The following is a 26,160-nucleotide window of genomic DNA, read 5'->3' on the forward strand; positions in this document are numbered from 1 at the left end:
TGGGTTGATCCGTGAGTTGAGGCTTCAGCTGGAAATGCTAAAGACCGTAATAGGTGAATATAGAGTAAGAAGTCTTAAAAAGCCATTTTTGTCTTTCTGAAAACTGCCCTTAGTTCAGAATAGACTATTGAGAGTATTTTTAACATTTTCAATTTAAGGTACATTTGTAGTTTTCTTCAGGCAAGACTTATGTAGTTGGCTAGCAGTGGTGAATTTGAGCACAGCTAGATTTCATTAACAGCCTTTGATGAGGTCACATTAGTGTTTGCCAGAGCTTAATGCAGATTATGTACTCAACCATCAAACTAGGGGATATTGCAGCCACTGTAATGATTTAATATAAAGGGGGAGGTTGACATGGCTCTAGATCCAGCAACGTGTAAGATCTAGTTAACTGGTGCTTAGGGATCCTTCTCACTGCAAAACACGGAATTTATACAGAATTTTTTATTTCTGTGTATATTTAGTATGTTTGGGAGAGGAGAAATGGAGGAGAAGTAATGGAAGTAGACACAAGAGTTACAAGGGCTGGAAGCTCATGTCAACTATTAAGTCTACCTGTCCTTTGTAATAAGATAGAAATTTGTAAACTCTGGGTGCCTGCAAGGTCTGAATTTCTATTTTGAGCCAGTGAGCCGGGGTGAATATGTTACACTGACAGTCACATCTTTGCCACACCTGTTCTGTCAGGTCCTGCCTAGCTGCTTGTAGAAAACATTATTTGTCCTTAATTTTCAGTTGTCATTTAAAAAGAAGGCTTTGAGAGATGCAAGTTGTAGGTTCCTCCTGGCATTTCTAAACCGGCTAATGAGGCATGGCCAGCACTGGCTGTGTGGGCTGTGCGCGTCAGTCTGTGCTTGCGTCTCTGTTGCATGGCTTGCTGCTACTTACTTTTCTCCTCCAGTGACTTTGGAGGTGCTTGCTCCCTTAACAGAAATGTTGAAGCCAGTGTTTAGAATACTGAGATAATGAAAAAATGGATGTGAGCAAAACCACCTGGTACTGAATACAAATGCTATTAAAAATGCCTGCTGAGGCAGAGAGCGTGCAATGTGAGTATCAAGTGTGTCTACACACACTTTGCACTTGAAGGCACAGGTTTCTGGCATTATTTATTCAGACACAGCCATCGGTGATGGCAGCAGCAGTCGTGGCAAGCAGCAGCAGCGTCAAATTCTATGTAGGAACAGGGGGAAGCGCTCAGCTGTTCAAGCAGCATTTGTGTTTTGCTTTGAAGTTGCTGTCAGCGTAGTCTGGTATCCCTTTCCTAACCATTTATTCTGGTGCCATCTTGTGAAGAAAGCTACAGGGGAAGAAAGACCCTGACGCCTTCTGCAGTTGTCATGAGAGCAAGGCTGCCTGCAGCAAAGGCTCACTACTTCACCGGTGTAACTTTCCATTCCTTAAGTTCAGGATCTATGTGTTTTTTTCATTATGCCAAAAAATAGCACACATCTGCAAATGGTGGCTGATGTTCATGAGGCAGTGTAGACATTAGAAATAAATTCTGTAGAAGATTGTTACTCTTTCTGGAGTAACTAATTCACAGGAATAAGAATGAAGGGTAGGGGAAATATGACTGGCTCATGAAATGAGGGACAGTGGAAGAGCAGCATGCCCCTTTCGGGGAGTCTGACTCAAAGCAGGACTTGGTACCAAGGGAAGAGAACGGGAAATGAAAAATTAAGTTTAAAGGAGGAACAAATTCTATAATGTTGTCTGGCAATGAGTCTCTGCTGAGTCACTGAACTGTGCTATGTGAGTGAAGAGTGACTCCTGATCGCCTGTGTACTTCCTGCCCTCCCCTGCTGTTCCAGTAGATACCTGCGCCTTCGTTTTCTCAGTTTGGTTTGTAAAATGTCCAAGCTGCCTGAACAGGGTTGTCCAGGTATTGGTGGCATGGTTCAGCTTTCACATCAGTCTGCACTAGCAGTTTTTGGCAGAGGAGGTTACCCACACAGTGGTTTGTGCTGCTTGTGACATTTTTTAGGCTTTTGGTTTTAATAAAGCAGCTATTGGACTCTAAAGAAATGCAAGCTAGTCGATGCCCATGCCACGAGACTTTACATGTATATTGTTGGTCCTTATTCAGAGAAGATTTGTCCATACAAAAAGAACACATCAAGCATATGCATGAAAACATTTTCAACGTGTTCCTGACTTGAGCTGCTTGAAGAACATCTAAAAATAGAAGCGGAGTAATGTAAGAAGTATTGATAGCACCAGAAGATACTCATAAAAGCAGCGTGGAAAGTCTGATCTGTTCTCCTGGGGCACAGCACTGGGCTTCTGCCAGAACAGTCCTCCTGGAAGAGTGCTCTCTGGGAGGGAATACTGGTTTTTCAGTCATGGTTTTGATTAGGAAATCTTAGGATGCTGCAGTCTGGAAAACAGGATGTGTAGGTTTAAGCTAATGCAATTTTATTTCCTAATAGGGACACAATAAAAGTATATATGTTGTAAGTTGCTCTGGATCAGCTGATGATCGTTAGCTTGCTAATCACAGTAAATCTCTGTATTTCAGTTGGGTCTGTACCATTACCAAGCTTTATACCTTGAAAAGCTTTTTATAAGAAGAGTCATTAAAAACCCCCGAATACTGTGCTTTAGTAGTTCAAAATAAAGCTGATTTTCAGAGTTCCAGAGATACTTGATGGAGACATAAACTGAATTTCTAGGAGAGATTTGTCTCATGTTTCAACTTCAGTATGGAGAAAATGCTTCAGAAAGTAACAGTACTGATATGCAAGCTAGCTTTTTTTTCTCTCTGATGAGCTTCAAGAGAACTGGCTCACGAGCTAATACAATATGGTATGTCTAATAACAGCAGTAAAATCTACTTAAGTAAAATCTAATTGATATAAATTGATACAAAAAGATTTACATTAATGTAACCAAGGCTTTAGGTATAAACAGTTTTATAAGCTGTGTCTTGGTGTTTCTAAGTAAAATAACTTTTTTTGCTTGCCCCAGTTGGATTTTGTTAGATAATATAACTAATTTTTAATTGCTATGTCTGAGTTGTTCTTTTAACTTTGAAAAGATTATAAAAATTATAATGAAATGAGATCTGATATTCTTAGCACACATGAACTTTGAAAATTAAGAGAACAAACACAGTTATGCAAATCAATAAAATAACCCTCCTGACTTTGGAAATTACGTGAGTAACTTTAAAAATACTGCTGAATGGAAACCAAACTGAATATAACCTGTAAAGTAAAATTTATACACTCATCTTTTGCTGTCTATTAGCTTCATTGGTTTGTGAAATTTTTCTGAAATGGTTTCCTTTTTTAAATGTTCTCTACTCTAGAATTATTTTTACAAAGTCATGCCTGATTGTAGTATTTATACTTTTAAATACTCATAAAAATTATAAATGTTTTACAGATTATTCTTCTCTCTTAAAACAAATACCAGTAATTGTGTGTTTTCTGGAACTGAAATTAATGACATATTGTAATATAACTTGAAAATAATTTGGGATTGGAAAACAGAAATCCTCAGGAAGGAGGTTGCAGGTCAATAGGCCTTCAGACTTGCTCTGAATCACTCCTGAACCTGTTCTGCAGCATGGTGCAAGCCCAGGGAGTGTTGCTGCAAGAGATGTTGCCTTTTCTGTAAGCCATCATCTCTTGCTCATTTCCATTCTTTAAAATATCCTTGTATTTCTTCTGGAGATTTGTACTTGCAGTGGTGGTCTAACTCAGATTGGTTTTGTTTTGCTTTCAGTATAAGGCCAAAGGGAATCTCATAGATCATCTAATCCAAGCCTCTCAACTGGATTAAGACCAAATATATATAAATAATCTCCAGGGGATGGCTGGTTTTTAAAAAAGCATCTAGTAAAGAAAATTGTGTATCCTCCCTGTGTTCTCATATTTCACTGTTGTAGCAGAAAATATATTGCAATATCCTGGCTCTGTAAAATAACCCTTTTCTTATTCTTTTTTGTAGGAACCATGTTGAACAATTTATTGTCTTCCTCTTTAAAATCTACATACTGTCTTAAGTTCATCATGTCCTTCCTTACACTGTTTCTTAAAACCAGAGAGGACCAAATTTTTTGCTTTATCTTTTTAATGTATGAGTTCAGAGGCTTTTTTTCTTGTCCCATAATTGTTTTGGCACTCTCATGAGAATGCCTCTCTCAAGAATGGGCTGTGCGTCTATAGGGAATGTGTTGAGTGTGCCTAAGTATGTCCATAGTAGATGTGTTTGTGTGTAAATGCTTACTGAATAACATATAAGGTCAAATGGGAGTGAGTGTATATTATCTTGTGGCTTTGTTAAATATAAATCTTTAACTTCTTTCACATTATCTGAGAAGCCCACGGTCTGTTTCCCTCCCCTGCCCTTTTGCAATCGTTTTAAAGTTGAATGTTTGTGAGGAGGCAACATTAAAAATTTATAAGATTTTCATGGAACAGAGCATCATCTTAATATTTCAGTTTCTTGGTCATCCTTCTTTAAAAACAAAAGCTGAAACAAAGGCATAAATAACATGAAATTTCAGCTTATTTAAAAAAAAAAACAACACAGGGGCTAATACACTCAGAATTTGTCATAAGCTTATTTTCTTGTAGAGTTGTTTACAAAACGTTCTGCCTGAGCTGTTCACAAAAAGTCTGTAGGTCCTCGCTCACATTGCCTTTCCTAGCTGTCGGTCTTAAGAAACTAGGCTGGCTTGGGAAAGGAGAGGAAACTTCTTGCTGTGAGTGAGCAGAGGTAGGAAAAGCTCCAGATTTCCTGTGAAACAAACAAGTGGAACCTTTGTTTCCCCGGGATGACCCAGAGTGTGAGTCAGTGTCAGGGCTGGGCTCCTGCTCTCGCTGAGCTCATGCAAGGAAGAGGCAGGACTCCAGGGCTGCTCTTGGACACTTGGAGCTGCTGAAAGGCAGCTTGGCTTCACAATGGGAGAGGAGGTATTTCTTTTACAATTAGTTGGGTGTTTTTTTCTGTGGCTATTTAAAACTGCATCATAATATATATTCTGCAGAGCACAGGATTCAACTGCAGGGTTCTTTGGTGGTTCTGCACACTTTGTAGATGCTGGGTAGGTAAGAAGAAAAGAAGGAAGAAAAGTGCTGGGGATCCTGAAGTCCATTTCTGCTATAGAGGACCATATTATAATAGGGGGTTACTTTTGTGTGAAAACATATTCTGTCCTGGCTCTGTTTAGCTAAAGTTTTTTTCCTTTCAGGCTGTTTTGGCCATTAAACTTGCACAGATGTTTTTTATTTCTATATGATTTGGTTTCAAGTTTCTTACTCTAAAGAATAATGTAACATTTCAGTTAACCAAGACTAGTTGGACAGTCTTTAGGATGTGCTCTTTCAAATGTTTGCTTAGTAAACAAAAGTTCACCTCCACACACATCTTTTTTTCCTTCCTAAATGCACTAATAAAACTGCACTACTTTTTTTTCTTTTTTTTTTTTTTTTACTTATTCCTCTTCTGTGTGAGGTGACATTTGGAGTTTTTTGTACAAATGAGGAAAACTGATACAGACGATTTTTGGAGAAAATGATCTTGGGATAATAAAATCTAAATGGAAATTAGCCTTTCCTTCAAGAAAAAGCAAGGAAAACTGGAGTCAACTGACGCTTGTAAAATTTTATAGAAAGCTGAATGGAGAGACACCAAGTAAACTGTTTAATGATTTGCAGATACTTTGGGGACTCTCAGTAGAAAAATGTAAATTTCTCTCAACTTTGGCTTTTCACAGCTGAAGTCAGTAAGCTGTGTGCAGAAATGAAGTTCCAAGTTTTCTGAGTTGCTTTTTTTCTTAAAATGTGCCATGTGTCTTTCTTTTTTTCTGCCTTAAAAAAAAAAAAAGAGAAAGGAGGAGAGGAGGAGTGCAACGGATCATAGACCAGCCAGGCACTTGGTGGGATAAGAAGTCTGTAGTCCAATTTCTAAGATGCCTTTTTAACTCCTTGTGTGTGTTTCTATAGGAGGTCAGTGGCATTTTGTGTTTCTAAAATGGTTCTTAGATACTACAGATGTGAGCTTATATTATTACAGTTAGTTGACTAAATGCTGCATAAAACCTTCCCAGTAAAAACCAGGGAGGGGGGAAAGAGAACTCAGCCTCTGGGGATAAGTCCTGAGGCAACAGCAACTGGTAGCCAAGCAGGGGCTGCTGGTGGCTGCTTTCTGCTGGGCGCTGCACTGGCCACCCAAAGAGCAGTAGATCTCCATATGTACAGCTGACAGTTTCTTTTGCAGCAGTCTCTGTACTTAAAGCATTTGCTGAAAACAAAAGCTGAAACACATGATACTAGTAATTTTCCATTTGTGTTTTGAGTTTCGGAGCTTCATTCAAAGGAAAAGAGATGATATTCCAGTCAGTTGAAAGAGAACTGGATGGAGATGCTAATGTATTTTGCTTTGTGACTTACTGCTCTGCAGTTTTCCATGTAAGAGTTTAAAATATCTCCCTGGTTTTCCTCAGTGAATTCTGCCCTGATTTTGGTGATGCAAGGTAGAGGGGGAAAAACACCCACTAAAAAATGAAAATTACTAATAATCTAAGGAGAAAAGAAGAAATAAAATGTAAAAATAGAAGAAATATTTGCTATGAAAATTACTAATAATCTAAGGAGAAAAGAAGAAATAAAATGTAAAAATAGAAGAAATATTTGCTATCAGCACTAACTCTGGGACTATCTGCCTGACAGTATGTGTTTAGTCTTTTTTTAAAAAATCATTGAATTTAAGAAAATTGAACAGCTACTTGACAGTTTGTTGTTAGCTTTCACAAAAGAGCAAAGAAGTATTGATGCCATTTTAAAAAGGAGGATATTAAAGAAGAGCCATTACCTGCTTACTGTTTTCCTAGGGGTTTTGGTTTGGTTTTTTGTTGTTTGTTTTTTGGGTTGGTTTTTTGTTGGGGTTTTGGTGGGTTTTTTTGAAATTAAAGTAGCTGCACTGCTTTCCTTACTGCTGCAAAAGGAAGTGGAGATGTAGCAGTTGTAAGGTTCATTAATTTTTGTAAAAGAGGGAGGTTTCATAACAGCAGTTTCTGCTGGATGGCACAATCTGGATCATGCTAGTTACCAACTGCAATCTAGACAGGCACGATTCTCCTGGGAGAGTAGGAAGGAATTTCATTCACTCAGTGCAGACTGACTAAAAGATTATTCCTAGAGGAGATAGAAATTAATTGTGAATTGCAACTGCAAACGTTAAAATTCCTGGCAAGGGGTTAAGGGGACATGGTCCTTTACATTTGTGAGAGCCACAGTCAATAAAAGGGCAAAATGAAAAATAAATAAAGCAGCAAAGAAGACTTACCTGCTCCAAAAAATAATTTCATTACAGAAGCACATTCTAGCGTCGTAAATCTGCAGCTTGAGGAAGAGAGAAAATGAGCTTGTTCATACTGCTCATTTTGATGTGCATGCTTTCAGTGCTTTGAGATGAGGCAGTTGGGAGCATGCTGTGTGGGTTCCATTCTGTATTTGATTTTTTTTTCTAATTTAATTTGCTGAAGTGTTCTCACTCATCGATGATTCTGAGATGTCTTCCTGCATTTGTTTCAGCAGCATCTACCTAATCTAATCTCTTAAATTCACTTTCTCACCATTAACCTTTTAGGAAGGTAGATTTATAGTTCATTAATGGTTTGAAACCAACAGCCTGACAGCATCAATTGTCAAGATTCCAAATTGTACAGAAATCTGAATGTTACAAAGTGTGCAAGTTAAGACACATAAGTTTCTCTCCTGTCCAGCACATCAAGCCTGTTGGTAGAAAAAAGCCTCTCCACTGGTGTTCCCTGCCCATAATTTGAAATTTTAAGAACTTGTCAAAATATGAAGCTACAACAGCTTTAGAGTCTGAGCTCACCTGTGAGTAGAACAGGTTTAACTTTGGCAAATGGTGATGTAAAAAGCAAAATGTGCACTATTCTGGTCTCCAAGCTACCCAGAGTTGTAATGAAAATGATGTTTCACTGCTCATATTCATGTTTTTGTTCCTACCCCCTTTTCTGTCCAAGAAGTTGTATTTTACCTACTTATTTCCTTTAATGTTATTTGAAATAGCACATATTTCTCTGGTGGCTTGCACAACACTAACGAAGATAATCTTCATCTGTGGTTTGTATAGACTGCTGGTGGTCTGCTAAACACCTGGTAGTTTTAGCACATGGATAGCTGGATGGGACATTTGGTGCTGGCTTAGGACATTTCTTAATGGAGCTCAACAGCTGGAAACAAGAACTAAAGTAATCTTCCATTTAAGCAGTTCTGAAATTGCTGAAGAGATGTTTTGTCGTCATATATGGGAAGTTAGGAGTCTGTGAAACACTGATTAGATGTCTTCCCCACTATGAAGGTTTGGGACTTTTTAATTCAAAAACATAAATTGCATGAATGTGGAGAATATAAACAGTCAGAGCTCAGCATAAACATCAATATTGTCACGGAGGGAGCAATGTGTATTCATACACTGAAATATTGTGCATCTGAAGACGTCTTAAATCTCTAGCATTTTCTCAGAGTAAGCTGGAGACCGTTAAAGCCTTTTCAGACTGCTTGACAGACTCAAATTTATTCAGGAGGTTGGTAAGTTGTTACAAGTGCTTCACTGATAGTGTTGTGCTAAACATCATCTACCTTATGGGTCAGAAAAAGTTTGAGGCAGCTAAACAGGAAATGCAAATACATACTTCTGTCCTGTGGATTTGTCGTCTTCCTTACTTTTTCATTATTTCAATAGCTGACTGTCATTCCAGTGTTTGCTTTTTATAATCTTTTAGGCTTACAGTAGATTTCTCTGCTTCTGTGAGAACTACAAAAGACAGCCCAGGAAAGCAGACTTGCATATGCCATAAAGCATTTTTTAGCTCTGAAATTTCTGCATTGAAAATTTTTGTAGTGGCCTACAAATCAGAGGATTTAAATTAACCTGTAAGAGTTACTGCTTTATAATTTTGAAGACTTTTCTAATTATTTGCACCATATATCTTTGTTCTCCCTATGGTTTTGCTTTCTTTTTAACTGGAAAACTTAGTTTGCTAGTATTTGGGGGAAGAGAGGAGCTGGAAGAATCCTTTGAAGTCTCCCTTGTATAATGACTTTGGTTTTATGTCACCTTGTGTTATTTAGATTTACTTTCCAAAGTGTACTGTATTCAATATTCCATATCCATATGTTAAAGAATGAGATCTCCAGTAAACTGAAAGATCCTGAGACATTTGTAGTTCAGATCAGAACTGTGCCTGGGCTGGTATCATGCCTCCAGTCATATTCAATACTGGGAGCCTAGGAAAAGTGTGTGAGAACAGGGTAAACATGCAGAGAAATTCCTGCAGTGAGTCTTCACAGCCTTTAGTCATTTTGAACTTTGTGGTTGCTAACCCTAATGGATTTTTGTTCCTCATCAAACCAAGTAGCCACATTTTCATTGCAGGTAACATGTTAGCATCTATAACTCCTGTGAAAGAGTTCTACTCACTGGATGACACATGGGAAAGAGTTACCTCCCTGCACTTTAAATGTGGTACCTGCTAATTTCATCTGATAGCCCTTAATTTTTATTACTGGAAGAGATAACGAGTGAGTCCTCCCTAACTACCTTCTGAATGCTCCTCCTGGTTTTTATAGGCTTGTGTTAAATCACCCGTGTGAATCTTTTTTTCCAGGATGAAGAATCTGTTCCATAGGCTTGATCAGTCTTTGTGACTTTCTGTCTTTTCCGGTTGCTTTAGGGACTGAGATGGGTTATGTCTGAGGGGGAAAGGAGGAACTGCACACAATGATAAAGGTGTTGGATGGATTTTTACAGCATTTTGATAGTGCTTTCCGTTGTTCTTCATTGCTTTCCAAAGCATTAACACCTAGTGTTTCAAAGCACAGAATTTCTGTCTAAAGATAGCATTTCTCCTCCAAACATGTCATTTTACTTCTATCTGAACTGAATTTCTGTCTTTTGTCTTTTCTGGATATCTGTGAACATGTGAAAAACAAGAGCCTTGATCTAGATCCCTGAGGGATTCTGCTGGTCACCGTGATGAAATCCTGCCTTTTGTTTCCTATCTTTTAATCTGTTACTTGTCCAAGTTAAATCTTTTTTTAAAAGGATGAATAGTAAACTCTTTTTAATGTCAGTTTTAGTTTTTAGTATGCACTTAGGTTACAAATTCAATCTTCTTCAGGAGCCAGGACCAGCAAACTTTTTATTTGTGTGTTTTAATGAAAATTGCTGTGAAATGGCTGTGTAAAGTAGGAAAGATCATACTGGACTTGCATAAAGACAGCACTGTATTCCTGTAACACCAGTATTTATTGATTAGATAGCTGGGCTTATAGATTTATTGGTAAATCTATAGGTAGATCTGTAACAGGCTGCGCAAGGAGTTAGTGGAATCACCATCCCTGGAAGTGTTTAAAAAACATGTACATGTGGTGCTTAGGGACACGGTTTAGTGATGGACTTTGGCAGTTCTGGGTTAACGATTGGACTTGATCTTAGAAGTCTTTTACAACCTAAATGATTCTGTGATTCTATAGGTAAGTAGATATAGATAGATAGATAAAGAAAATTCTGTCTATAGCTTAGCTGGCTGCAGTCCTAGCAGGTAATATGCATGGACTACACAACTAATGTATTTAAAAATAGCAACTATAATGGGATTCTATTGACTGAATTTAGATGTCTGCAATGCTTCTAGTACTCAAGGTTTCTTCACAGCCTGTAGACTAAAAGGCATTGTTAGGACATGACCTTTCCTATCCCAAAGGAGAAGTCCAGATGAATTATATGCTAGAAGGGCTGTTTGCCTCCAGTGACAGAAGGGAAGCCTGCAGTGACTGACCCCTGTGTACACATCTGGCTCATAGATGATGTTTAAGTGAAATGAACTCCATCTTGAATAACAACTTCAGAACAACAACATATTGTCGTTTTGTATCTCATTGCCAAAACCAGCTGAATGCCACTGTACCAAGAAGTCTAACCAGCTTACATGTAAAATGTGATAGACTCACATGGAGTTACAACACAAGGGTCTGTATGAAACCCTAAATTTTAAGATTTCCTAGTTTTTGAATTGCTAAGAAATAATGTTAAATGAGCATTAAAATAATAAATAATTGTGAATAACATATTAAATAGATTTTTTTAATAGAAGATACAAAATAATAATACAAGTTTAATTGTAGCACCTAGTGCTTTCTCCTAAAAAAAAAAAAAAAGACACATCTGGAAAATCTACCAAGAACTTACTATGCTGAACTTTGTTTCTTATTCATTCTCCCTTTTTCTTTTAAAGAACTTTTTCCTGAAAAAAAAATTAGACATTTAATTGTTGCTATTAAATAAAATGTGAAGATGTAACAAACTCTGAGCCATCAAGGAATGTCAGCATACATTGATTAAATCATCCTGGTCTTCCTCTCTCCCTCCCTTTTCTGCTGTATGTAATCCTTCACAGTGGCACGCCAGAGGGAGTACAGGCTTGCCATTTTGTCTTCATTTTGCCATGAACATTCAGAACCACATAAATCATTCCTTGTCTATCACAAGAAGTGATTTTCTAGATCTTCTCTTTACATGATTTCCAAATACTTTTTGATGTAGTTGTAAAGCACCAGTAACTTCTTTTATTATTTCAAAAGTTACAATTAATTTGAAAAATAAAATAGTTTTTAATCAAAACAAATTTGACTATTCCTTAAGTATTCAAAGCATTTTTTATTAGACTTGATCTAGTTTAAGCAATTTAACTGATGATAAGAGGTAGTTTTGTTTATTTTTTTCAACTGCAATAAAGGAATACATCTGAAGAATAGTCGTTAATGAATCAGAAAATAAAGCCCAGAAAAATCATGCTTTGTTTTAAAATTTCCCATGTTTGAGGACCTCTGTGCTGTTTGCTTTGCTTTGTTTACTTGCTTGCTTGCTTGTCTGCTTGGATTCCGGTGCCATAACAGTGGATGACAGATACAGCAGTTGTAAGATGCTCTGACATTCAGTACTCTCTTTCTAGGGCACCAAGCAAACTGAGGGTGGTGTAATGTAATCACAACCTGTTCACCATTTTTCTGCAATGAAAACTATTGTAGTAGGATTTAGACTGAGATACTATGTTTGTCCCGGTTTTTTTCTCTTTTACTTTTAAGAAGTAACTTTTGTATTTGGTAAAAATGTATCGGTTTCTGTGTGAACCCTAGGAAACATTTCCCCCCCCCCCCCCCCCCGAATACTTTTAGGTTTTCTGCATATGCATTCTAGTTACAAAAGCCTTTAACATTCAAGTAGGATATATTTGCTGACTACTTGAACATTACTTCCCTCTGAAGCAGTGCTGGCATATAGTAGCCAGTTCCCAGAGGATGGATGTTCGTGAACAGTTACAGGGCCTCCACCTCTTCGCTGTTGAATTCAGACAACTTGTCTGCTTTGGCCAAACTTGTTAATTATGGTAAGAGTCATGCTGGTGGCTGAAGTTATGTTAATTTTCAAGGAGCTCCAGTGTGATGTAGGCTTTGCTCTTTTGCCTTGTAAGACCAGGATTTTATATGGAGGGGCATCTTTTCTTTAGAGATGTGTTGATTTTGTCTAGGCAGGGAGAATTAAGGTGCAAGTGGTTCATATGCCTTTCGCAGCGCCTAAATACAGGGGTATTCAACCTTGCTGTAGAAGGGTAAAACCTTTCACGGGGAACATGTTTTTCAAAAGAAGAAAACTGTTTATTTCTTTACAAAGATATGCTGTAATTCCAAAGGCCTATGCTCATCCAAGTCCAAAAGTTATCTAGTATAGACATCAGTTGGAAGAACTGCACCTAAGTCTGCTGGAATATGGACTAAGTGTGAAAATGTGTTATTTTCAGATTGTTCAGTGGAAGATAATGTAGCTTGACTACGTGGAAAGAAGCTATAATATGAATTTTTAAAAAAACCTTTGCTTTGTTGTCTGCATTCTGTGAAAATTTGCCTAACACCCCACTAAAAATGTTCTGTGGGTGTGTGCCACATCTAATCCTGTGGTCAGGGCGGCTATTCTTTGTGGAGGTATCATCTGGTATGTAGAGCAGAGTACCTGAGTGTCATTCATATTTCGTTTTTTGAGTGATGTAAAGGCTAGCACTACCGCCACCTTTCCTTGGGTTGCCCTGAGCATAGGCAAAATGTGATATGCTGGCCCTAGGAATTATTAAAGCACACTGAGATGCTCACCATGCTTTCCTGATGAGCTTAACCTGGTATAGATGAGCGCTGCAACTAAGAGTTGTACCTTACCCCTATGGCCATAAATTTTTCTATCCCAGTTCTACCCAAATGTTTGTGCAGCTGTTCAGTGAAGCAGATAACATTAAAACTCTCTTTTGTTCTTCCTTCCCTTCTGCAATACTTTTTAATGTGGATCAATTCCCTCCTCTCCCCTTGCAGATATGCTAATGTTGTGGCAGAGGGGAGAAGTGGTGGTGGGATTCTGCAGCCAAGGGTGGCTCCCCAGGGATGTGGCTGCTTTGGTGGGTGGGCTTTGGTGTTGACCGACCTTTTCCCCCTCTCTTGCTCACAGCAAGTGAATTATGAGACACCTGCGTGACACCAATTATGAGACATCCTGTCTCTCTGCTTATACTCAGAGTAAACTAGGAGCAGAAGACTAAAAAGGATTTTGGTTGCCTGTGCTTGTGACATTCTGGTTGTAACTGAGGACTTGATTTGTCCTGGTTTCCTGTCCCATTCTTTCACCTAACCTAGTTTTAAGGAAATTACCCTGTGTTGTGGAGGCAATGCCCTCATGGATGATGTCAGTAGAAATGCATGCAGCTTGGGCAGTTAGGGCTCTCTCTCTGTATTAGCTGGACATGCATTGGGCAAATGTACCCATCTAGTTGGTATTAAAAAATACTAATAATTATAGTTCAGGAGCATATGGATGCTATTTCTACCAAAGCACAGCTGGGTAAAAGTAGGGACAGAGGAAGAAACTGTTTTAGATGACTGAGGCAATCAAATATGCAGGTGGGTGCTTAATCACAATTTCCCTAAAAAATTTTTGTTTTCTCTATAAACCTTCCTTAAAATTCACATTACCCTCTTTGAAGTGCCATGTGGTGACCCTTTCGGAGAAGTGTTAACTCTGTCCTTTTGGGAAACCCCAGGATAGCGATACTTGATCATCCTGTCACAGAAAGAACTTTATGTGGAGTTGAATGTTGGTATCATGGGAAAAACTGTAATCCTGGACATTTCTCTTATTTTCTGTCTGACAGACTAAGGGCATTCTGACATCTGAAAGCCTTTGAGATTTTTATATTTGGGCTCTTTCATTTTTATATTATTTTTTTTTAAGGTAGACCAGGTAGGATGGATAAAGGACTTGATGATGTTCCTTAAGCACTTGAAGCATGTTAAAAAAAAAAAGAAATTAATTTGGCTCCCCCTGCACACCACCAGCGCTGTCCATAGTCAGTGAGAAAATTTCTTATGCTTCTGTTCATCCAGAGCTGGAAGAATTTAGTGACCATTTCTGCTTTATGAAAAAAATGTTCTCACTGTGGTGGTTTGACCTTGGCTGGATGCCAGGGGCACACCAAGCTGCTCTATCACTCCCCTCCTCAGCAGGACAGGGCAGGAGAAAATAAGATGAAAAAAAACCAAAAGCCTTGTGGGTCATAATAAAGGCAGTTTAATAAAGCAGTAGCAAAGGCCACACACAGAAGCAAAGGAAAACAAAAGATGTTCTTCCCTACTTCCCATCAGCAGGTGATGTTCGGCCACTTCCCGGGAAGCCGGGCTTCAGTATGTGTAGCGGTTGATCTGGAAGACGAATGTTGTAAATAACGAATGCCCCCCTCCCTCCTCCTTTCTCTTAGCTTTTGTTGCTGAGCAGACACCATATGGTATGGAATATCCCTTTGGTCACTTTGAGTCAGCTGTCCTGGCTGTGTCCCTCCCGAGATCTTGCCCACCCCCAGCCTGCTGGTGAGGGGGGAAGGTTGGAGAGACAGCCCTGGTGCCGTGCAAGCACCGCCCAGCAGCAGCCAAACCCCTGGTGTGTTACCAGCACCTTCCTAGCTACCAAAGCACTGAGGGATGCTATGGGGACATAACTCCATCTCAGCCAGACCCAATACACTCAGTTACAAAATGGACTGTCAAAACTACATTAAAGAGTACAGCTTTTAAATTGTCACAAATAGTGGCCTTGGATTTGCACATAAACATAGATTAAAAAATTTGCAGGCATATAAACATCATTCAGAAATACTAATTGAATGTTAAAAGGAAGCATTGTGGTTCAGGAAACATGACATGTTTTTCCCCTGACCTAATCACTGAGGTTTAAAGAAATTCTAAAGGTTCTTAAGATACGTAACTGTCTTTTCCTCCCCTCTATGAAATATTAGTGCATATTGTACTATTTTCACTATTCAAACTGACAAATTATGTTAAGCTAAAAACATTAGTGTTTCCAGCTCATACAGCCCATTTTTAATAATTCTTTAGTGTCTGATGTATTCCTTAAGAATATCTTCATTGAGTTACATTTCAAGTAGCAGTTCCGACATATTTTATCTAGGGTAAAGACCTCAATGCACTTTCCAGAATAAATACAGTAATTTATTTTTTTTCCCGTATTCCTGAGTAAATAAGCTGTTGCTTTGAGAAGCCTGTATTTGTTAAGGGGGAGTCAAAGGATAAATATGTTCCTTTAGTGCAAAGAAGTAAACCAAAATCTTCTGTATGAACCTAGCTGGTGCACAAGTGACAATTCAATTTGAATTTTCATATTAAATGTTATAGAGACACAAGACCTGAATAACAAAAGTAAATGGACAAGTCAGTTTTTCAACAAGGGAGAATCCTGAAATACAATTTTTAAATACCCTGAAGAAAGAAACTTAATCACAGGTCTACTTTTCTTCCTCTGGTCAGGGTTGAATAGTTGTAGGGAAGGGCCATAGTGCCTTCAAGTGAGAAAACCTCACTTGTATACTGCCTGTTACATGCTCGGTTCTCTTGTGTTAATCTCTGCTGTTTTAAGGATTGCAGCTGAGCCAAAATACATAATTGAAAGGAAATGAGATTGTTTATATTGTACTGCAACCTCATTCACGTGATTTCATGTGCTACCTCAACCACTTTTGTAATCGCTGTTAATTTAGTATCAGAGGAAACTGGTCTGCAGTGATGTTGATTTGCAGTGTACCAAACTGCCATCAAGGCGTCTTCTGCTAACTGAACTTGTTATTTAATGCTAGATTTCCCTTCCGTTGTCTCCATAAAACCAAGCATTGATACTGGCAGGTTGCTGCTAAATCCGTCTCATCCCTCTGAATATCTGTACACCAAATCATGGTCATTATTCGTGCTTTTATCAGCTGTTTCTGCAGCAAGAGGGCACTTCATCCCCTTTCATCTTTAGGGTTCACTTGTCAGGCGATTAGGGGGATTTGTGTCTGACAGCTAAATAATCTAATTATACTCGCCTTGCAGAAATAGTGGGATCAAGGTTCTGCCTGTTTTGTTGATATGTTCTGTTGTGTGTTTGGGAGTCAGCCTAGGCTTGGAGTCAGGAAATATGAACTCTGTTTCCACCACGTGTTTCTTGCGTGACAGGACTAAGCAAGTCAGAGTGATATCTGCAGCGTAATGTAAGTGGAACAAAGCTGACTGCCACCATCTAGAAATGAGATTTATGGTAATCAGCATACTGGAGGAAGATAAAGGGGAACTGAAATTGTACTCTTCAGAAGTTTCTCTGAACCACCAGGCTGGAGATACAGAGGCAGAGGGGATAATGCTGCCCTTTTTGCTGGTGCTGAAACCGCTCTGCAGCTAAGAATTCGAAATATACAGGGCCAGAGAGGAAATGCAGAACGTCACTTGTCTTTGCAGCCTGGTATTCGGACAGTGCTGGGACGGTGTCATTATGGGCATTCTGGTTCATGCTGCGTGTGACTTTTTATTGCAAACATTATTGAAAGAATGATAGATTTGGGTAAATGGAGAGAGGGAGTTCAGGCTGGGAAATGTCAGAACATGCTGGCAGCATTGAAGATCCTGCTCTTGGATTTAGAATGTCTAAATTAACAAAAAGTCCTTCAAGTTCTAAATCTCGTTTTGTGCCTGTGTCCCAAAGGAGTAAGATGTGCTTGCTTTTGGGGAATTCTGAGCCTGATAATTAGGAATGAATTGGGTAAAAGACTAAGTAATGTGTAAGCTGGAGTTGTGTATCAGTATTTTGCAGCATAGATCAACGTGTGTAGAAGGGCTTGGAGGAAAATATTTTCTGAATTTGCCACCTTATGTAAAGGAAGAACAGAGGAGGACAAATAATTATATTGAAATCTTCATTTCAACATAATTAGAGTGTTCTTTGCTCCCATGTTTCCTTTTTTAAAAGTGAAGGAGATTTTGATAAATCATGCTGGCCCTTCAACTGGAGAAGACCAAAAGACCCTATAGTAACTAGTCCCTGAGAATAAAGTCTGTGTCATGGAGATGTGTGTTGGATCGGCAGGAATTTTAGTTGGCCTTGCTTGGGTCTCCTAGCCACTAGTATGAGAGAGTATGAGTGATGTAGAGCAGTTGGAGAGCCAGAAGGAAAGTTTCTGGCTCATATGGGAGGAGATGTGTCTCCCATTTCCCTTTTCTTGTCAGAAAAATTGGTAACTGTGATAATATTATTTGATCTGGGACTCCCAGCACACAGATCTTATCTAAACTTGATGTTTTGTCCTGTTAAAGCAGAACCATCAGATCACAGAGGGTTCAGTGTCTGTTAGAGTGAGGAAAGTTTATCTTGCATGTTTTCTAATGAACAAGTGAGTACTAAATTTGGTTTCATGGAGATGTTTTCAGAAAGTGGTAACAAATGTTTTCCATGCAAATGTATGGATCACTATAGACCAATTGTAAACATAAAAAATCGTAATAAAAAAAATATCTCATTTACTACCATTTTGCAGTAAGAATAAAACTTCTTGGCAGTGCAGGCCCACCTAAAACTAGATTTGCATGGCTTGGTTTGTGTGTCACCCCTATAAATCCTTCAGTGCAGTCCTCTTACAATTAAAGAATACCAGTTCCACTTGTCTTCTCCTCTCCCTGTCCCACAGCAAATTCAGGTGGCTCTCCTCACTGGAGTGGATTCTGCGCAACCCTTATTTAAATCATTTGAATTGCAAATTCTGTATCCTGCTAGTAGATGTAAACATTCCTTCCTCTCCTCGTTGCAAAATTCTGGGACAGCTTTGCTTGTTCCACAGTAAATGATCTTTGGATCTTGTAGGTCACTATTTAGCACATTCCATGTGCTACACCAAGTTGTGCACTGTCATCTATCATTAAACCTATCAGGAGTCTGGTTTCTCCTTGCTTTGCTCAAGCTATCTCTATATGTGCAGAAGGAGTTGTGTCTTTAGCAACTTTGCTCCCTGGGCTTTTTACCTTCTCTCCTGAACAAATAGCAACTCATGCAAAGACTGTTTTCTGACTGCTTTCTGACCTGTTCCCTAGCTCCCAACAAAAGAACAGCGTTGTTTGGATGGTATTCTCTTTTCTGTTCCCAGAGAGTCGGTTGGTTCCCCACGCTGATTTATCAACTGCACAGGCATTTGTTCTGAACAAGCAGATGAATGAATGTTTTCAAGCTTCTATAAATCAAGGATACATTGCAGCATGCCCTTCCCACTGGGGTACACCAGTTTCTTCCTCTTTGCTCATGATTCTTCTGCTGTGATTTTTAGCCTGTTAAATTTTAGGGTTTTGTGCGTTTATCTGGGTTTTTGTTTCATGGCATAAGATCAATAATTTATGTATGATAAAGCAGTTACCAACTGCTTTCCTTTAATTAATTGCTATTGAATAACAATCTCATCTTAAAAAAAGAAAAACATCCCTAAATTAAAGGGTTTTTTAATATTCCTTTAGTAAGCATTTCTTTGTGAGTTAACTAGCAGTACAGTTTAGAGTATGTGCTCTCATCATTTTCCAAACCATTTTATCAAGCAAACTGTGAATAAAGGTTTGATCATGAATGAGCATGTACTGGGATATGCAGCTATCTTGAACTGTTCTGTTTGCCTCTGAACCAAAAGCTGTCTTCCTAGTCTTGCTTTCATCTTGAAGGCATTCTGTGCTTTTATCTGTGTGAATGCCCGGTAGCTTCAAATTACTCATTATATCTCTTCAAGTACAATTTTCACTGCTTTCCAGCTAGATCTGAGAGTCAGCTTTTCATCATCATCCTTCTTGACTTTAAGCTTCTTCAGCACAGCCAGGTCATGCTCTTTTCTTAGTTTTGCCCTCCCCGGATTTGCAGGAGTCTGGTATCTGTTTTTCTGTTACCTCCCTAATCACTGCTTCATATAATGCTTTTCATCCCTCATTCCCACCTCAGCAAAGAAGCTGGGAGGTTCTGTGGAGTTTTGTTGGTAATCTCTCTTCACCAGAAGTTCACAAACTCTGGATTGTAAGTGGGAATTGTAAGAGCATCAGGTTAGTTGTTTCTGCTGCCACCTGCAAGTTAAGTACCAACAGAACACTTCTGAGTATTGCAATTCATAGTTTGTCATACTTATCAACACAAATTTGATGATTGTCTTGTGCACAACTGTCAAAACTACCTCTCTTGCAGAGGTGCTCTTTTTGCCAGCCTAAAATCCCTGTGTGTGTATTTTACTCCTTTTCGTAGATAAATTTTGACACAGTTAAGTGTTCAAAATGACTAATATGGAGCTCTTCATTTTCTTTATAAACCTTTAAATTTTTCATCTGCTTGAAGTGCTGTACTCCTATTGCTTCTCATATTGACCAGTGTTTTCCTCATGATCCCCAAGAGGTCCTCAGTGCCTTCAAGAATAAATCTTAGCTCTCTTGTCTCTTAGCTCTTACTCAGGTCACTGGAGTACAGAGGAGGTTTTGTGGTGTTTATGCATACTTTACCAGAAAAGGGCTAGGGCTTTTAAGTACTTATATCTATATAAACAAGTAATAGTTACACTTCTGTCCTCAACTACACATGACTGGAGTTTTAAAGCTAGACAGGTTTCTTGATAGGGAGAAAAGGGGATACCGTGCATGTAGTAATTGGTGAAGATACATGAAGGTGAGTATCACCAATCTTACTGTCTTTTGTTGAGGGCAGGTAATGTTTTTTATTGTTCTTTCATCTTACCTGTCTGAGGCTGATTATTGCTTATTGTAGTACTCCTCTGTAGTTATTTTTACTCAAAATAAATAAAAAAACATTTAAAGGGATGTTGTCAACTTAAAAATGACAGTCAATCTGGAATGACTGAGATCAGTTGTCCTTGTACGGACAGAAGTCAAGGGTTTCCCCACCACCCCCCTTCCAGTTTTACTTTTGGTACTGAATAGCACCTTTCCTTAAGTAATTTCATCACATATTCAGTCTGTCAATTAAATTTTTGTGAGTCTTCCCTGAAACTGTGGTAAGGAGTTATTGTGTAAAAATGTTACCAAGCATTTTTTTAAAAGGGAAAAATTGAAGACTGCATTTCTATGAATTCTTTATCATTACAAAAAATATGAAAACTCCACAGACAAACCTATATATAGTTTAATTTGTCTCTGTTTCTTTACTGTCCTTTTTCTGCTCCTGTATTTTGTATTTCATTTACAATTTTTTATGTTGTCCAACTTTTAACTGAACCTGAAAATTTTAAAGGAGAATGTTATATTTTTTTTACAGAGTGTTGGGAAGAAAATACCTCCAGCCACAGTAACTCAGGAGCCAGCAAAAATAGAAGTGGACAGCAGAACAAAAAGTAGGTTTCATAGTTTTTTCTTATTTGCACTTTGTGCTATTAAGCCTCTTACAAGCAAGCTGAACACTTTTCTGTGGTTTTGGCTAAAAGGGTGTCCTATATATATGAAAAGCAAGGGTGCAGATAGGTATGTTTAGGATAAACTTTGAGTAGCCAGTACATAGACAGAATGCTTTGTTTCACAGAATCATCTGAATTGTTTTTGCTCTGATAATCCTACCTCGAGTTTTCTGCTACCAGAAATCAAATTAAATTACGTGATCAGCTTTCAGCCTTGAGGGTACTTCAGAATTAATCAGAGTTGAATAAGATCCAACTTCAGTCTGTAACTCCTAGGTAGGCCATAGAAAAATATCTGGTTGTGAGTGGGCCTTTGCTTTTTTTCCTCTTTTTTCTTTCCTTATGTAGCAGAAATAATCTGTGTGGGTGGTATAGTTTGTATGAGAAATGAACAGTGTCCAAGAACATCAGTTCTGGTTTTGTCATTTCAATGCTTAGTAAACAAAAAGCAATAATTAAATCATTTAGGCAGGTCTCAGTGCTGTTCTAAGGAGGCATATATAACTAGCTTACCAAATAACTTTAGGATTTTGTTTATATAAAGTTACAAGTAAATGTTATGGATGCTGGTAGAAAAGAATAAGAAGGAAGATAACATAGCCAACCTTAGAAAAGAAATTTGACTATAATATAGTGTTGAGTTTTGAAGTCTTGCACAGGCCTTCTCCTTCCCTGATGTGTTTATCCTTTTAGAGAGTTAGCAGATAACATTGTCAGAACTGAAACACAGACAGACATAGGAAGACAAGCATCTGGAGCAGCAGAGCAGGGCCCTCTGAGAGAAGTGTATGGTTATAACCTGTTTTACCACGTTTTCAGCTCAGAGTTGCAAAAGCAGCTTAAAACAGCTTTTGGTGAGTTGTTGTCCATTAGCTGCACCACACTAATTGACTTGCTGCATCCTGTTACCTTGTTCCCCTTGTGCCACTAGGGTGTTAATGGGAAGTTCTGCAAGAACTCAGTTGCCCTGAGGAAGTGAGAACTTGAAATACTGAAAAATGTTCGAACTGGTAGTGTAGAGCAGGGCTTCTGAACCGATGTGTTTTGGAATTACCTTTCCCAACCTGTAGCTTGAGAAGGTTATGCCGGCCTGAGTGCAGGTGCCATCAGAAGGTGTGTCCCGTGGGCATCTTCCCTCTCTGCTGACAGGGGCTTCAGCATGGAGTGGTGGTTGCTCTCTCTTCCTACTTCTTGAATTGGGTCTGCTTTTTTCTGTGGTTTTCCTGATGCGATAGGGCAGTGATTTGCAGCAAGGCACTTCATGTGCTTACTGTTTGCTCTTAGTACATGCAAGATGGCCTAAGTTCTGCAATGGGAGTTGGTCAGAGCAAGAGACAGAGAAGTATGTTCTGTAGGTGCATCTCCTAGCAATATGCTATGAACATCTCCCTAAAAAGTGGGCTTAAGATTTTGGAGGATAAATAGATGACTCTTCAGGGCCAAAGAGGACTTTTTGCTCAAAGGGAGAGCACAGTGGAAGTACAAATCCTTACAGAGTGTGAGTGGTCCCTTGGAAAACATCACTAACCTTTCAAGAATGAAAGAATGCATCTTTGAAGAGAAGAGGGGAGAGCTGTTTGGTTTAGATTTGTGGATGCCTAGACTTATAGGAGAATTATTCTGCTGTTGAATTTTCATATCTCTTACATAGCTGGGGTGGCACATGCATGTGTGTGCATTTATAATTGTGCCTCTGGAGTGAGAAATATTTTTTTTTTTCTATGAAGTAGCTTGCTTTTAGTTTAAGTGGCTAGCAGTGAAAACACTATATTGTAGAACATATATATACATTTTTAAGTAGCTCTGTTGGATTCTGAAATTCAGCAAAGCAAAAACATCCGCAATGACTGAAAGAGCTATTATAGATTACTGCAACTGCAAAAATGGAGTATAAATAAGCAAACAACAAAACAGCAAAGGCAGTAGTAAGTCACAGAATGCACTGACCATGGCACTTAATTTCATTACTCCACTCACTGACTGATTACAATTTGTGTTAAACTATTGCATAGGAATACCAGAATCCTGGCAAGCAATTAGTCTTTTTGCATGATGGCAGAAGGTACAAGTAGTAGCTGAATCTGGATTAATGAGGCCCTAATTAATACTGTTTCTGGGTTTTTTGTTTGATGAGGTGGTGTTTTGACAGTTTACATCTCATGAAATTCTGTGAAAATATTTATTAGTGCAGTCCATTTGTGAGTCTGGAGTGTAGCAATTAATAGTAAACCCAAATTTTACTGAATGTAGTCTTAAGATTTTTTTCATCTGCTTTATGGTTTTGGTAACAGTGAAGTAATTTTTCACTAGATTTTATATATTTTGAGGCTGTACCAAACAGGCCACATTTTGAGCTTGGAACAGACTGTGGGACATAAGATGCTGAACAAAGATGCATGTGAACTACCCCCATAAAACATCGTGTTCTTCTTAGAGGATCACCCCTTTATAGTGTTTAGGATGGTCCTGAGACTTTTTCCTCAGTGAAGTGTGGGCAGTGACAGACCACGTGTGATAAATACCTAGTTCTTTGCTGCATTTTCTTCCTACTTCTGAGTTACGAGAATTATGCTGGGAAGGGGAATCACATGTCGCCCTGGGCTCTTGGTCTGTCAGGGAAGCTAGCGATGGCTTTGTTCTTCCTTCTGAAGGACAGGACTAGGAGGGAGGTGGGCAGAGGAGATGCTTTTTGTTGTGTTGTCATTGTATCTAGTCTAGTTGGAACAGTACGGTTCAAAAATCACAGGATGTAGATGAGGATACATATTTTCAAATGGGATTATACCTAGCCCAAGCCCTCTTGCTTCAGAATATGTTCTGAACAAGCTAAACATCCTGCTCCAGCCTGTTTGAGTTGCAAGATACACTGTAAGGTTGATGTGGTCACTCAGTTCCCTGAGCAATGCCTGTTGTCTATGGCGGATTGTTCTCCTTTGCTTGGGAGGCACTGCGAGTCTGCAGGGAGAGACTCTGGCCTGACAGAGTGTATTATTGTTGAATTAATAAATGAGAACTGAAAAGTTAATTAACATCATCTTTTCTCCTCCCTTACTGTTTCCAAGATGTCTGCTGTTGGGGGTTTATTAGGAGGTATATATTTAAGATGTCTTCAGGTCAGAGTCAAAAAGCAAGGCTTCTGGAAGAACCATCTGTGATGTATAAACCCAGCCTTGAATGTCAAATGTAAAAATTAGATTTATCATCTACAGTTGAGATGCTTGCTATTGATATCTTAGTTTGAAGCTTTAATTTGGCTTAAGCCTGTTTACCAGGCTTGGAATAGGTTATATTATTTTGACTGTTAGTTTTGTAGTGTTTTTTTTCACTTGCAAACCCCCCAAATTCAGCAAGTTCTAGTGTAGTCTCTAAGTGCTGTGTCTGAAATCAGTGTTTCCTTTTATCTTTTTTTTCCTTCCTATCTAAACATAACTGTTGAAATTAAGTGCTTCTGCATCCTCTTGCAATATTGTGCTGTGCTGAGTATGGACAAGTTTAGTACCAAAGTGACATACCTATTAGATTCTTCTCTGCTTTTATTAATCTTATTTTAAAGGTTCATATTATTTTGAGTCCTGTTGGCTTTGCTTTTACTTACTTAAATCACATTGGTCTACCATTCCCTTAGGAGAAGTTTGAAAGCTGATTTTGTCAAGTCATTTACATTGTTCCAAACCCATCATGTTTTGGAGATGTAGCTCTGTTGCAGTATGATCCACAGGGTCCTTGTTAGACAGAGGAATGTATTGATTTAGTGCAGGTCAGTGTGAATTGCATTCAAGGAGTCCACACTTCTGCTATACATAAAACAGTATTTTTTCCATGGCTGTGCCTTCACTCTGTGTTCTTGCGCTAGCCTTCAGAGCACGGGAAGCTGTGACCCTCCCCCACTTCCCTCTTGTGCCTCCCACAAGATTGTCTCTTGGCTCTTTATGAACTGTATCAGCATTTGGCTAAGTTTAAGATCTGGGTTTTCACATTTTTCTCTAGTTTAATTCCTTGTTTCTCTGTAAAAAAAAAATAAAAAAGAAAGAAAGAAGGGTAAGAACTTGGTGGGGAGGGCACAGTTCTTGACATAAAAACTAGAAGGCAAAGATGTGTATCCATTTGCTATGAGTGAAAGGGCTGTGAGTTCATGGGTTAAGTCTTGCTGCTTTTGACAACCGCTTACTGTGAGATCCACATTGACACTTAACTTTTAAAGGAAACGTTCTTAAAAATAAAAAAAAAAAAAAGAGAGGACTGACTTTTCTGATTATCAACTGACTTTTTCAGATGCTGAAACCATAGCCACTCTTGTCCGTTGGGAGCTTCATCTTGAAAGATGATTCAAATTCAGTCTTCAAATAGTAAGGGGGAGATGAGGTAGGATGACCTGTTACAGGCCTCAGGAGACACGAGCTCCCTGGACACTTGCTGTTCAAAGCATTATTTAATCTGAAACACACGGGATTCATCCACACCTTGAGCAAGAGCTGCACCACTGATGTCCTTTCAGAACAGTGCTGTTACTGTGGTGTAGTGGCTGTTCTTCTCTGTCGATTAGCTGTGCATTGTGCTTATCTTCCCACCTAATCTGGAGATTATACTGTTATTGAACAGAGGAATAATTTATGTACATGAGAATGGGCGTTCAGGAATGATCCTTCTTGGGCCCAGGTGGTTTTTGCCTCTGAGAACCCAGCCTGGCTTCTGTTCCGTATCCGAAAAAAGAAGTGCTAAGCCTGTCTCCAGAAACAGACTTCCCTGAGTGTGCAGCACTCACCTTCTTTAGTACAGTATTATATCTACATCGCCTTTGTACTAATTCACTGAATTTACTGTTTAGCAAAGCTGATTTTCAGGATGTGGATACTCTAGCATAGGGCACACACCCCCACCCCCCCACCCCACCCCCAATTTTTTAAGATAGTGTACACACTGAAGTGTAAAAATGTGCTGAATCTCACGTTTTATCTTAGATGCTCTCTGCATCTACCTGACCTAAGTCAGTATGTGTCAACTTTCCACCAGCTTTTATATAAAATGTTATTATACTGTCTTGAAGACAAAGACAGTGAGCAGGTGAAACATCCTAGCCAAGTCCATGAAGAGAGATCTAAACTGTTCCTCGATAAGGCAGTAAAATAGCAGTTAGACACCCCTTTCGTCCTCTTGAAATCTGAATCGTGACCTCGTGGCGCTCACATACCTAGTTGTTTGACAATGTTACCAAATGTTTATTTAACAGTGTTCCCTGCTCTCAGAACCAGGGAGAGGGATTTATTTTTTTTCCTTGCTCATGTTTTTGTCAAAGTCATGTTCATTGTCTTCACCTGACTTGTTTATTCAGAGACATC

The 26,160-nt window shown here is 38.8% G+C and overlaps 1 protein-coding gene across 6 annotated transcripts in view; it reads left to right on the forward strand.

Moving 5' to 3' along the window:
• Positions 1 to 26,160, forward strand: part of SH3KBP1 (SH3 domain containing kinase binding protein 1) — a 231,559-nt gene that overhangs the window by 147,076 nt on the left and 58,323 nt on the right. For 5 of the 6 annotated variants that reach the window (XM_055701190.1, XM_055701191.1, XM_027810860.2 and 2 more), the window contains one exon: positions 20,689 to 20,764. In XM_055701190.1, the coding sequence (XP_055557165.1) occupies positions 20,689 to 20,764 (76 nt within the window). Of the gene's footprint in view, positions 1 to 4,802; positions 4,929 to 20,688; positions 20,765 to 26,160 lie in introns of those variants that run through there. The other variant, XM_027810861.2, reaches the window with a different exon arrangement.

The sequence above is a fragment of the Falco cherrug genome, chromosome 2 (assembly GCF_023634085.1).
Source record: "Falco cherrug isolate bFalChe1 chromosome 2, bFalChe1.pri, whole genome shotgun sequence".
Lineage (NCBI taxonomy): Eukaryota > Metazoa > Chordata > Aves > Falconiformes > Falconidae > Falco > Falco cherrug.